The following is a 14,115-nucleotide window of genomic DNA, read 5'->3' on the forward strand; positions in this document are numbered from 1 at the left end:
TCAAGATGATCTATTTATTTTAAAAAATGATATGAATGGATACATGTAAAATTAATATAATTTATAAATAACTGTATATGTATCAAAATAATTACAAGACACAAAAATCGGAATAACTCAAGCGGAAATGTACTATTACAATTTTAAGTTTGACGCACGTTTTATTCATTTACATACATCGCAGGTGAAAGTGACCATGAATGGCATTTGGCTAACAAATCCGCTATATATCCGTTCACATTTCATGTTAAAGCGAGTATACACACATGCAAAAAAGTAAATGAAAAACAAATATTCTTGTTTTAAATTAAAATAAATCCCTAAACAAGGAACGTACAATAATTCAAATGATTAAAGTGTACGTACCCGCATACATGTAAGATAATCATATGGATATAATAAAATAATCACATGACGATAATAATTATTATACTTTATGTTCATTTGCTGAATGGTGATTGGTTCAACACAATTAAGGGTAACAAATATATGGCTAATTTAAAAAAAAAGAAAGTAGTGAATTCTGTACCTGTCTACTTTCACTTTATCGTTTTTTCTAAGAAGGCACACAAGGTATGCAAATATTTTTAGAAGGTTAAGGGTAAAGGGTGCCTATCATAATGAAACCCCTCCAGCACCATCTGTACTAATGAAAAATATGCTAAGAGCTTTATAAATGGGTGGATTTAGCATAAAAAGTGATAGAGGCGTGAAATAGTGGTATTACACCTACACTCCCTTATCCATTTAGTTTTGTTTTGATGAGCACGAAACCGGTAAAAGATAATACCAAGTATTACGCAAAACACGGTAACCACAATTTATTTCCGAGCTAAAATAAGAAAAAAAGACTAAAAGGAATATTTACACCTAATAATGGCACTAAAACCTATGATTTTTCAATCCTTTGTACTTTTATCCCCAATACTTAGTTAAAATCCTGACTAAAAAAAAAAACATTATACATCATTATTACTCTAGAAAAGACCTAGCTAGATACAGATGCGTAGTTCTTGTTAGATATTCCCCACAATTTGTAAAAAACGACTGCAAATAATCTACCAAAGATACCGAAGATGCTGCTTTCAAAATGCCAGAAATTGTGATCGACAATATGTTTGTCCAGTGTGGTGGACACATTTTTCGAAAAAACGGTTGACATTCCAATGGGTACAAATTATGCTCCTCTACTCGCTAACTTATTCCTTCACTCTTATGATACTGACTTTATAGCTGATCTGATCCAAAGGAAGGAACATCATTTAGTCAGATCCTTTTATCTCAGTTTCCGCTAAAGAGACAAAATAGATGACGTTTTATCGTTAAGCAATCCTAGTTTCGAGGATTTAATATAACACATCTACCATATCTACCCCAAAGAACTTAAGATAAAGGATACTACAGACACCGTCTGCCTCATATCTAGACCTACACTTAGAGATCGATTCTAGAAAAGCAGAGGACGCTTACCACTACCGATGCATCTTGTCCATGCTCCCAATTTTTTTTTAACGGAGTCCGAGTTGCTCATTTACATTTATTTCTTTGTTCTTATTATTTTGGTTATTTTATGCTCTTTATTCTGTGCGTCTGTTTTTTTCTCTGTATGTTTTTTTCCCTCGATTGTGTTCTTTTGATATCCGATAGAATATAGGTTCCCTTGGTTACTCTTTCAAAATGTGACAGATTTATATGCTATATTCATTTTTGAAATAGATGAACACTGCGTTCGTACAGACTGAGTATAGATTTCCTACTACAAAAAGGGCAGTGAAATTACATGTGCTATATCTGTTTTAAATACAAGATGAGGATCTTACTTTATATTTGTACCATAGAATGGATATACATAGCCGAGGTTTTGTCTTTCTATGAAGCAGTAAAAACAACGGGAAAAATAACTAGAAATTAGAAGTTGTGCTCTTACGTGGTTTTAACATGTAAAACCCTTAATTTGAACTATACACCGTCAGAGTCCATTAACAGTAATCATATTGTTTCATACACATCTATATATAATACCCAACTTTCCTATAAAATTTAATCAAAATCTCTATCGGTTTAGGGGGAGTTGTGCCTACAAGGTTTTGCTATGTAAAACCCTTAATTTGGATTATCTCCCTTAGAAATCCTCTATCAGTAATCGTATTCCATCATGCACGTCTACATATGGTACACAACCTTTCTATAAACTTTAATCAAAAGCCCTTGAGCGGTAGAGGAGGAGTTGCGCTAACAAGAAATGTCGACAGACGGGCGGACTGACAAACGGGGTGATTCCTATATACCCCAAAAGCTTTGTTTGCGGGGTATAATAAATTTAACATACATCCGTTCGGTTGATTAATTAATGAAGTGAGTGAGGTTTTACGTCTGTCTCTCAGTTAATTAATACATGCATATAGTAGTTCATTGCCATGTGACAAACACATCGTATCAGACAAGTGTTTAGTCTTGGTAAAAGAATTAAAACTAAATATATGTGTTATTTTATATGTATAAATATGCTAGGTTGAGATATGTTTCTGGTTTGTTTAGGTTTCGACTAAAAAACAGAGATGTTTACCATTGCAATCTCGAATTTTCAGGTTTATATCTTAATATTTCAGTTGTTAATTGTTTCAAGTACAGTATTCGGACTTTTTGACTTTTACTTTTGACCATTGCCTAGAGTTGATCAAGTCTTTATTTCGTAATTACCCTTCGGGACTTTTCGTTTCCTTGTTTGTTCATAACGTACATACATTGTATATACATATAGTTTAACAATAATTCGATATTTGTCATTGTTTTTTTTTTATCTTAGTTAAGCTGATTTCCAATACGTTACTCAATACTTTGTATCTATCATATGGATCATGCATCCGATCTTGTGTCGAATTGGTCTTTAGCTGAAGTCCTCAATAGACGGATAGTTCGTGAGTTGAAGAGAAACCAGAGTAATTATCCCAAGCCCTACCTCGCGGGAATGTATGTTGCGCATGCTCATCAACTTACAACAAAAGGGTTTGTTTCGCTAGTCAACTATGAAGCGGCGGGTTTAAGTAGAATGCACTTTTATCATTCCCGAGCGTAACTATCTTAATATATAAGTGTTCAACCTTCGAAAATTCTAAAGTGGGAGATCTTTCTCTCAAAACTTCTTCAAAGAGGGAAATTTACCGAGTTTTGGTTTCACGACATGTTTTCATAGGAAATAGATGTATGTTATTACGATTTTTTTATATAGTTAAGCAACCAATCAATTTTGAAATCCATCTTTCCAGTTTCCAGTTGGATCCCCGTTTTTTGTGACGAAAATTTTGATGATCGACGAACGGAATGACAGACGGACCGGCGGGCGAGGTGATTTTAATATATATACATATACCATCCATGCGAAGAGTAGGTGCATAATAAGAAAGAAACATTTTCAAGTGAAATTATTATTGCTAAGGACCATGGACATGATTTCCTTAAACTAGTATCTTTTTTTCATTAAATTGTCTGAACAAATTAAAATAATTCTTCTCGGTTTGTATTGAAAATTGACGTAAATGATGTATGTTGTTGGGGCTAAATCATGTATGATTTCTTTTTTTAAAAGCATATTACATGTACATGTACAAAAATGAACATGTAAACGTGTATGTAGAGATGTCTTCGTAAATATCAGACAGGATGGGATTCACTTTTTATTTGTTATTCGGTTAACGTTCTTTTTACATAACTCATAACAAGGCTTAGTTCTGCACCTTTGGAAAAAAATATAGATATTGTACACAAAACTGGCACTTTGCTAGAGTTATCCGTCCTGATTTGGTTGATTTAACTATGAGTGATATTATCAAATAGAGCTGTATGCAGAATGGATTATTTTTACGTAAAAATAGTGTATGCAGATCGAAATAGCTTGGTTTATTTGGTTGGTTACTCTGCATAAAAAATCACCTCTACCATTGGCAGTGCCTGACTTTAACATTGATCGATCATACTTCATTCAGGACAAAAAATATGTACATGCAATTTATTTCCCTTATCGTTCGGCCCTTTACAATTTAAAGGACAACAACGGGGTAATTTTATATCGTTTTGAAAAGGCAATTTGAAAGGAATAACACATGCCAAATTTTTACGTTTATGTTGAAAAGCAACATTTTCATTAAATAGGGCGATCATGACAAATACATGTAAGATTTCTGAGGTAGGAAAGATACATACATGTAAATGCAGTCAAAAAAAATAATAGTAGACTAATAAGTGTACAAGCATATAAACTAGAAGTGTTTGTAAGAATAATGCAAATTCTGTAATATGTGGTACGCACACAAAAAAAAGGCTGCATATGTTTATATTTATTATTCAGTTGCAGTAAAGTAGATATTATGAAATGTATAGGTTATCTCCCTTAATTCGGAGTGCAACAATACATTTTGCATTTCTTATCTCTTAAGAACAATTGTTTCATAAACTAAGCTACATTTACTTTCTGTTTACTACAGCATTTAAAAAAAATATCAAAAATAAAAATATGTAAGCTTTCCAACCAAAAATCACATTTTGCATGATTCATATATGGAGTGCTACATGCACATTGGCACTGAATGTGTGGTCATTTCTTGAGGTATCTTTTTGTCTACTAATCAGTAAGCTTGAATTAAGAGAAACAAAATTATAATTGTCATGAAGATAAGTTGGGAGCGATTACTGACATTCATACACTATTAGTTTTAAGGTTTTACTTTTTGTCTTCCGGAAGTCTAAAGTATCCTTTTGTTTCTTTTTTAGTTGAAACTTCGGTCACAACGGCTACCAATTCTGTCCCGCTATTATTTACTTTTAGAATCATTTCTTTACTTCCCGTCATACCTTCGGTCAGCTCGAAAGTTAAAGAACCAATATTGCGGCATCCGCTGTCTGAAGTATATTGTGGGGATTTAACAAGGGTATCGAAAAAGCGGAAGCTCACAGTCTTCTGGTCTTTATATAGAGGTACGTATTCTTTCCCAGGTAGGAACTTGTCTTCACCAACTTCTAAAATTTGTCCAATTTCTATGTGTTTGTCAAAGACATCTTTGCACTTCTCTTTACCATCAACCATAATCTTCTGCTTCTCTGGGTCTCTGCCTTTGTGGAAGTTTCTAGTAGTTCCAATACCGTACGTGAACCTAGAAACCCTTGACGTAATTGTTTCCGGTTCAAAGCCAAACAAAACAGCGCCTTTTAGCACAGTAACGCCGGGATCTTTAGGAACAACTACGACCAAATTACGGAAAGACTCCTTCAGTGCATCTATAAGAATTGATGACGCTGAATGACCTCCTACAACCAACAAGGTTTTGACTCCCCTGACTTCTGGCTTATCTATAAGTTTTGCCATCTCACTTGTAACATTCGCAATTGAAAAGTCATAGAAAGTTCTAAAGAATGTATTTTTTATCCTCAACCTGTCTTTATAAACACTGACATTATTTGAGTAGTTTGATTTATCAATCCTTTCGTTCAATGAACATTTTTTAATGGTTTGGAGACTCTCACTCCACTCCACTGGTATTCTTATTGTCGTCTTTCCCTCCTTGTCTTTTTCGTCCTCGGATTTAAATCCCGTTTTTGTGTGCTCGAAATTTCGTAACAAAGTAAAGTACGCTGATGGATTGGTTTCCTTCATATGTTTCATGAACTCGTCTCCAAATAACTGCTCTAAAAATTCTTCAAATTTTTCATTGACAGTGATCCCTCCCCAGCGCCCTCCACATGCTTGATGTATTTCTTTCAGCTTATTTAGGCCTGTAACCTCATGCACGGCAATATCTGTAGTTCCACCTAAAATATCAAGTTGAATTCAACAGTTACAGCAATTCAAAAGATCACACACTCTTTGAAACGTTCACGTTTCCCATTTAAGCGTTCGTGCATCGTTTATCGTGCGTTTTCACATCGTTTTGCGTTCGTTTAAACGCACGATAGGAGCGTTCGTATTGCGTGCGTTTAGGTATCGTGCGTGCCGGAAACCTAAACATCTCAAGGAGTGTAGATGTAGGTGTACATGTAACTAAAAGACAAAGCCCTAAAAATTGATTGACAGCTGTGCTATCAGCTTCTTAAAAGATTCCAAATGGAAAACACTCAAATAACGACTTCGGATCGCAGCTTGATACGACAACAAATGTCCACCCAGGGAAGTTGCACAAGTTTTGACACTATATTCAAGCTAGATTCAATATTCCATGTATATGAATAAGTCCCAAACTGCAAAATTTTGACAAAGCCACAATAAGTAGTCTTTTTAAGAATCATGTAAATTCAACTAAATGTGATACACCCCCAAAAAGGCTACACATTTTTATTTTTGTCATTAGGTTGCTTTATAGGTCTATAAGATAATTCATTCCAATCTGTCTGCCCTTAGGAGATAATCCACATTGGAAATCCAACAGTTTCTATCAAATTTAAGTGTCATTTATAGAGTTATCTATCTTAACTTTAAATCTACAATAGATTCTATATAATGTTTATCGCATACATATAAGAACTAGAGTTATATAGAAAGCCACACGTTAATTTCTGTTTTCTTTCGGGTGTCCAAGTACAATTATATACCACCGAAAGTTGTTTTGTAGTCTTGTAACTTAGAGCGTTTCTATATATGTTAATCCAATGTCACGAATTTGAGGCACTGAGAGGCTGAAGGAAGTGACACGAATTAAAAGCAAGCGAAATGATCGACCGAATACATTGTAGTTTCAAATTTCTAAAAAACAAACTGAAAGTAGAGTAAGCACAATTTTGTTTATACATGTAGCTGGTTTCGTATCTGAACATATTGAACAATTTGGCCTACAAAAAAATTCGTCCTTAGTCTACTAGAATTCTTTGTCATCGGTAAGGTTACTCTAGCCTAAAATTTCATCCTCTTACCTGTCTCATTTTAGCGCATAACGAAAGTTAAATAAAATAAAAGAATTCTTGACATGAAATTCATACCTCCCTGATCAAGAACTATGTATTTCGCTCCAACATTCATTGCAGCAATCACTTTTCTACCATCACCCTGCGTTTCTACTCCAACCGGAACTCGCCTACAGAAAAGGGAGGCAGCTTCCGGTTCCAAAGCGAGCGTTATTTGATCATGTGAAATTCCAGCCTACTCATATAGATAATAATAAAACACAAGATAGCTAGGTTATTTTAGATTTTGTCTATATACATGTGTAGGTAGAAGTTTTCGGGGAGTTGCAAACGGGAGAAGTATCCTTTTTAGTGCAAGAATGTCCAAATTCATGTTTTAATTGTTACTAGATGGAAAGTTCACAATGACACTATGTGATAATGAATGTCAAGCTCCGAATGTGTAAAAGTTGCTCTGACTTTCATTCAGTGGTTTCTGAGAAGTTGCGGATTGAAATTTGGAAAAAAGACACCTACAAATGACCGGGCGGACAACGTTATCATTATTCTTTTCAACAACACCTTAGCATCTCTACGGAATCAACTAGTGCCAGGTGTTACTCTATTTTTTAAGCCGTTGTAACGACTAAGCTGATTGGACGATATATTGTTATAACGATTTTTAAAATAATATAACAACACACGACCCTACAATGGTGAAATTCTTATTGACTTACATGTATATCGTATACTTAGCTTAAAATATATCTTTTTTGTACATGTCTTTTACGTGATTGTTTAAACCCTATATCGCATACCCTATATCACACCTCTAGACCTATATCGCATACCATATATATATATATATAGAAAGGTCTGAAAAATTCCCAACGATGTTAGAACTGTCAAATTTGCGATGCAAATTTTTGGTCGTTCCCTCCGCGGGATTCGAACTCGTACCGCTTTGACATCTATGGCAACACCGCCTGCACAAAGTCCAGCGCCCTAGACCACTCGGCCAGCTAGGCTATATATATATATATATATATTACTCTCCTTCACGGACCGTACATCAAGTATAGTTAAAATATATGATATAATGAACATGACATGTCAAAATCTGTATCACATGTGGTATCAACCCTCGATTTTTTTTCAACCGGGTGATATAGGAGTCTCGGGTTGATACGGCATGTCACCCTTGGGATGATATAGGAGTCTCGTGTTCATACGGCATGTGATACAGATTTTGACATGTAATATTCAGTATATATTTCCTCAAATTTTGCACAAAATTAGCAAACTGTTCGAACAAAAGGAGTAGTTCGGACCTCCTAGATACGCCCTAAATATATGTTGCTAATTTGCTGTATAAAGAAGTGCAGAACAGGCAAAACCAAAAGGGAAAATGAATTTAATGTAAAACACTTGTAGCAGAAACAAACGGGCAACATACAAGGAAATATATAGTTTAACACAAAATGACTTAGCTGCACTGTAATGAACCGCATCAAACTGTTACACTCTGGTGCTTATAAATATGCAAGAGTAATCAAGGGAACCAAGATTCTAGCGGAAATCAAAAGCATGTAATTCAAGGACAAATGCCATACATGGAAAACAAACAAACACAACAAAGAACATAAGTTCCGGTTACTTGCCAGACACCCAAAGTGCAGCTTTTTTTCAGGTCAAGTCCGATAAATATATTACACTGCATTTTTAACATCAAATGCTTTATCAGCCTAATAGACGTTAGACAAAAAATTATGCAGATTTGTTTTGATAACAAAACTTTAAGTATTTTGATGGCAAACCTAAAAAGAAATTTTCATAGACGCCTAACGTAGAAAATGCCCGCGAAATGTTGCTGTATCGTATATTTCCGGTCCATTCTATATATCTCTAAAACATGTTTCTTACATTTTTTCATCAAACATATCTTTAAACATACACGAAATAGTTCTGTCTTTTCACGTCACTTTATCCGTAAAGTAAATTACAACATTTCTTATTTCTTTTCTTACTCAATTGGTTTTGTGTACCTAATTTAAGAGCCATGATCCCTTGCCTTGTGTGTATTCCCACCCATATTTCAGCCAAACCAGCGACTTGACCAATCAGCAACCGTTATTTTCCTAACTGTAATGGGTCCGTGAAAAGCGACTCGTTGCCCACGTTTACATGTAGCTTTTTATTATTCATCCCGTATCGCATGCGCTAGACGGGAATAATTACTGTGTAGTAATTTGTTTATCACATACTTCAAAACTACATGTTAGTCAAATATCTTGGAAAACACAAACGAGAACTTACTCTGTTGTTTTCGTGTTTGTAAACAATTTAAAACAGGAAAAAAAAAACGAAACTTCCGAACAATGACGAAGAGGCTTGCGATAAATTCCCGAGTACACCCTAATCGGCCCGTTGAGGCTATTTATGAGGAAATCAACCCATTTTCGTCGATTTTTGAGAGGTAAAATTTTGCTTTTTTTCATATGAATATGATAAAACACATTTTCCATGTCCTTACTGATGACCTAATTATCTTCTATATCATGCCAACCAATGGTATTAATATACTGTTCCCTACGTCGGCTCTGTTTCTATTTTAATTCAAAGATAAAACGTACCTTTTTGGCAGCGTCTCTCATGAACTGTTTTGCTCGAAGGTCCCAGATAGCAGGAACGGTTATGACCCACTGTAAGTCTGTTTCCAAAAACTCATTTGTTTCTGTGCCCCTTATGTCATTCATAAGAGATTGTTTTATGAAACCCAGTACTGCACCAAATACATCAACTGCTTTTATTTTTTTCTGGTTTCCAGGATTCTCAGTTTGTCTAGACTCATGAAGATATGTATCAGTTGTAAGATCCTAAAACACATATAAGTATGATTGCATTTGTTAACTATGAGAAAAAAAAATAAAATCACTTGGCGATACCCCGCTCCCAGCTCCCCCAAGAAACCAAAATCACAAAGGTCAATTAGATTGAAAAACAAAATAAAAGGTCACCACGACATCGCATGAACTAGAATGTGAGAAAGTTTCATCAAATTACATTCAGTGGTTTGAAATCTTACTAGAGGAATTGCTAGTTAGACGTGAGATCCGGACGAACGACTGCGAAACGGCCGGACGGACGAACGGACGGTATTGTCACTACACATACAAGTATAATCCCCTTCTTCTCAAGCTGGGGATGTCAACTTTTCAGTATTCTTATTAAATTTCAATTTTGTTTCTTTCATTTCTACGGAAACTTTTTTATTCTATTGTAAAGCAATAGTTTCGTTGTTTGTTCATCGTAGTTTTATAGTTACATGTAATAAAATATGAACACCGTCTAATGGGTTTAATATGATCAAGCCCACAGTGTATAAATACATGTATAATAATTAGGGATAATGTATAGTGGTAAAAGAAATTAAAGTATCAATTAGGTCTGGGCAGCAAATTTCTAACAAATGGTGGGTGGTTCGACCCCTGAAACCCCTCCCCGTGTATCCTCCTGATCCATACTAGGAAACCTATCAAGTCTATAAACAGATTCAAATGAATTACATGTAATTTTTTTGAAAAAAAAACGTTTAAAATGTTTGGTTGTTCTGCCTTATAAATAATTACATGAATTTCGCATAAGTTCCAACAATAATTTAAATAACGTTATAATATTAATTCCTTAAAACGTACAGGGTGTATCGGCAGGTACGGCAGATACGACTGCTTCCGGATCAATAATATTTGTTGTTAAATTTACGTCATTTCGTACTAAAAATTCTCACAAAAAATTCAAAAAAGCACTTAAAAAAACAAACAAACAAACAAACAAACAAACAAACAAAAAACAAAAAAAAAACAAACACAAAAAAAAAACAAAAAAAACCAAAAAACAAAACAAAACAAAACAAAAACAAAAAACAAAACACCCTGGGGATTTACTCGGTAACTAGTTAATTAAAAACAAATTCGAACACTTTCGTACATTTGTAACTCCATCCTTTCTAACAGAGAATACTAGGTGTTGACAGTCTTACCACAAATATGATTTCAAACCCGTCCAATGCCAAATTTTGTCTGTATTAAGCCGTTTTTTACAAGTCAACAGTTTTATTTCAAGTCCCCGACGGGTTGAGACAAAACATGTGGGCTTTCTCGTAAACAAATTAGCACTATTGAATAAGAGTTTGAAAATTCTTCTAAAATAATAAATTTATCGAGAATAACGCATTCTCCCACTTTTCTCATGCAAGATTATGATTGGGTAAGATGCAATTATAGTTCTCTAACTCGGCGGAGTCTCGTTAGAGAACGATAAAATCTTACCCTCGGTATCTGAGGTTTCCTTATTTTGCACTCGTACAGGTGTTAGATTCTTAACAATCTATTTTAATATTTTTTTTGGTATTAAACACTTTGTAAGAGTCAGGCCAGGCAGCCGAGTGAAATATAGATGAGAAATACCAAATACTGAGAATGTCACCATTAGTTTGATGAATGCATGCCAGATAAACATACTCTTTTCTAACTAATGTTTTTAGACATACCTTTTCTTGGTATAACATCATTTTGAAATATTCAAAATAGTACCATTTTGTCAAATCTTCTTTTTTAGGATTGTCATGGTAAAAGTTAATAGCCTCGTATCCAAAACTGTGAAACTCCATCTTTGGCGTAAATAACACGCACGTCGGTGCCTTGTTCGTAAGGCTAGCACCACTATTCCATAAGTGACAGTTTATTGAAGGAGTCACCTTGTCTTTGTCATAATCTACCCTTTTGCAGTAGGCGTAGCCAGTGTACGTCGTACCAAAGTCAATGGCTGCGATTACAGCTCTGTTCCGCTACATGTACAAGATAAGAAACAGATAGCCGGTCACAAAATCAGATGAAATTAGCTCATATGTTTGCAAAATTGAGGAATAAAGGACAGAAAAAGAATGAGTACAGTAAATATTAGGTACATGTAGTGTAAAACAATTACACAAGTACGATGTAGTATGACCTTATATAAATAAGACTGACAAAAAACTGACGGACAGACAGGCATACACATGCATGGCCTATAAAATGGCTAAATGATTTGACATTAAATGTATTCACATTATATATTTACTTTAACCATAGAAACAAATGAAGATTTTAAAAGCATTTCTTTTAAGGTGTTCAGCTTTGTTAATTAACCTGCTGTACTGGCTTCCTGCCAATATTTGATGTGTATTTTTAAATGTAGTATAGCGATTTAAAACATACCTTCATTTCTGTTTGTTTTATATTAAACTTCCTTGTCCACAAAGGGTTTCGTTATCTAAATATATCACACATATATTTAAATTTCAAACAGGTGAAGTCTAATCTGTTCGTTCACCGTAAACAGTTTTTTCTTGTATTGCAATGAATAAGCCGTGCTGATTGTCTGTTTCACTCGCTCAGCATTTTAATCATAATGAAATAAAAAAATCAAAATAGTATGCAGACGCGATTTGCTATTAAAACTTTTGAGTTCAACGCGGGAGTACATTGGAAAATGACCGAGTCTCTCGGCGCTCCCTGATTTAAGAAAAAGATCAGTTATACTGTTAATTTCTGTTATAGTGACACAAATCTACTATAATTACTTTTGTTTACCACTGAGCTCTGCCACAGGAGCTTAAATTGCCCAATCCCAGCCGCCTCTCCCTATTTCCAGTAGCATTCAAAATTTGTTGACTCCATTATCTCAAAGTTAGTGTCCTATCCCATTTTTCCTTTTGTCATCATGTCATGTTTATTTTATCATCCATTTCATTTTCATCGCCTGAATATCGCTGAAATATTGCTGCTCGGGCGTTAAACCCCAACTATCAATCAATAATTTTTTTGTTTACTATCCACTGCAAGTTTAGTATGCGCAGCTGATCAGCTGTGGAAAGAAACTTGTAATAAGCAAATATCAGTTATAGTGTATTTGTATCATTGCAATAGGAAATGACATCATGGTAACTGAAATCAGTAGAAAATAATGACAAAAAAATCAGATTATGAAAAGCGGGAGGGGGAGCGGAGAAACTAGGTCCTTTCCCCAATTGCAAGTTCCTATGAGAACTTCACCCAACTATATACAAAATTAATAACACGATCGGATGAAGAATGGCAAAATTACAATGGATAAAAACAGTTTGAGTGAAACATTTGAAGCAAGGTTGTTTCTGAACAGTTTTTTTCTTTCGAAAACCATTATTTCGGTCTTATTCCTTTATTGGGTTACAAATCGTATTTTTGACAGTTTAAACTCGTTGAAAATATACTTATCTATATAAAACAAAAGGCTCATAGGAGGCTGAATCGCTCACCTGGTTCATTTTACGCCTTTAAATGGCGATAACTCCTAACAAAGACTCGTCCTGCAACTTTAACCCATCTGAGAGTTTTGTAGGCTATCTCATTAAGATCATTTCATCAACTGAGAGTTTATTTTTCGTTCTATAATTGTTTTCAAGATCTTGGATAAAAACTGTAAAAACTTTTCCGCATTTTAAGGGAACAACTCTAACAAGGGTCTTACAAGTTTGACCAAACAGAGACTTAGGTAGACTCTCTTAATTAAAGAAGAAAGGTCATATTTTTTTTCGATATCTGTTGGAGTTTTTTTTAGATATATGTTGAAATTTGTTGTAGATTATATATTTTTTTAATCTCCAAAAGAACAAAGGTTACATGAAAAGCCACACGTTAATTTCTGTACAGATGAAAACAACAATAAAGAAAGAATTAATAACAGACTTCAGGTGAAAGAGTTATTTACGAAAATTGTTTACATGGTCTTACCTGTATTGTTACAGAGGACGCTTACCCTACCGGTGCACCTGGTTCATGCTCCCAGTTTTTAGTGGAGTCAGAGTTGCTCATTTACTTTTGTTACTTTGTATGTATGATTTTAGTTACTTTATGTTCTTTGTGGTGTATGCCTGTTTTCCATGTCTGGTCTTTGTCCCTGGATTACATTCTTTTGATTACGACTATAGGCTAAGATCCCTTGATTACTCTTACAATGGATATGTTTCTTTTATTCAATCAAAGATTCAGTAAGTAAATCAGTACCTCATATACATTGTGTATCCTATGCTTTTTTTATCAGAATTTCGTAATTATGTTTGCTGAAATAGAAACAACAAAAACAAACAGCAAACATACACATAAAAGTAACAAATCAGTACTTTCTTCAGAACTCACTTACGAGGGCGGGGTGGGGGTAGGGGGGAGAGAG

At 34.5% G+C, this 14,115-nt stretch overlaps 1 protein-coding gene and 1 long non-coding RNA gene across 2 annotated transcripts in view; one reads left to right on the forward strand and one right to left on the reverse strand.

Moving 5' to 3' along the window:
* The window catches only part of LOC148605330 (uncharacterized), a 30,906-nt gene extending 18,741 nt beyond the window's left edge, over positions 1-12,165 (forward strand). The window contains exon 3 of the long non-coding RNA XR_015915755.1: positions 11,485-12,165. This is a non-coding gene — a long non-coding RNA (uncharacterized LOC148605330). The remainder of the gene's footprint in view (positions 1-11,484) is intronic.
* On the reverse strand, positions 4,105-12,559 carry LOC148605332 (heat shock 70 kDa protein 12A-like). Its single transcript, XM_088547482.1, has 6 exons — positions 12,488-12,559; positions 12,123-12,177; positions 11,417-11,713; positions 9,501-9,743; positions 6,964-7,123; positions 4,105-5,802 (listed from the first exon to the last, which is right to left on the reverse strand). The coding sequence occupies exons 2-6, from the start codon at positions 12,126-12,128 to the stop codon at positions 4,718-4,720; spliced, it is 1,791 nt and encodes a 596-aa protein (XP_088403608.1). The 5' UTR covers positions 12,129-12,177; positions 12,488-12,559; the 3' UTR covers positions 4,105-4,717.
* Positions 12,560-14,115: the final 1,556 nt, after the last annotated feature.

Source organism: Perna viridis, chromosome 10 (assembly GCF_037379345.1).
Source record: "Perna viridis isolate PV_CMFRI_1.1 ecotype Kerala chromosome 10, ASM3737934v1, whole genome shotgun sequence".
NCBI classification, from domain to species: Eukaryota; Metazoa; Mollusca; class Bivalvia; order Mytilida; family Mytilidae; genus Perna; species Perna viridis.

What these genes read in the sequence shown, in the direction of transcription:
- LOC148605332 (XM_088547482.1), bottom strand. An exon ending in TGATGTTATACCAAGAAAAG is followed by an intron (nt 9,744 to 11,416) that starts GTATGTCTAAAA and finishes TATGTGTTTTAG; the next exon opens with GATCTTACAACTGATACATA. An exon ending in TGAGAGACGCTGCCAAAAAG is followed by an intron (nt 7,124 to 9,500) that starts GTACGTTTTATC and finishes CTATATGAGTAG; the next exon opens with GCTGGAATTTCACATGATCA.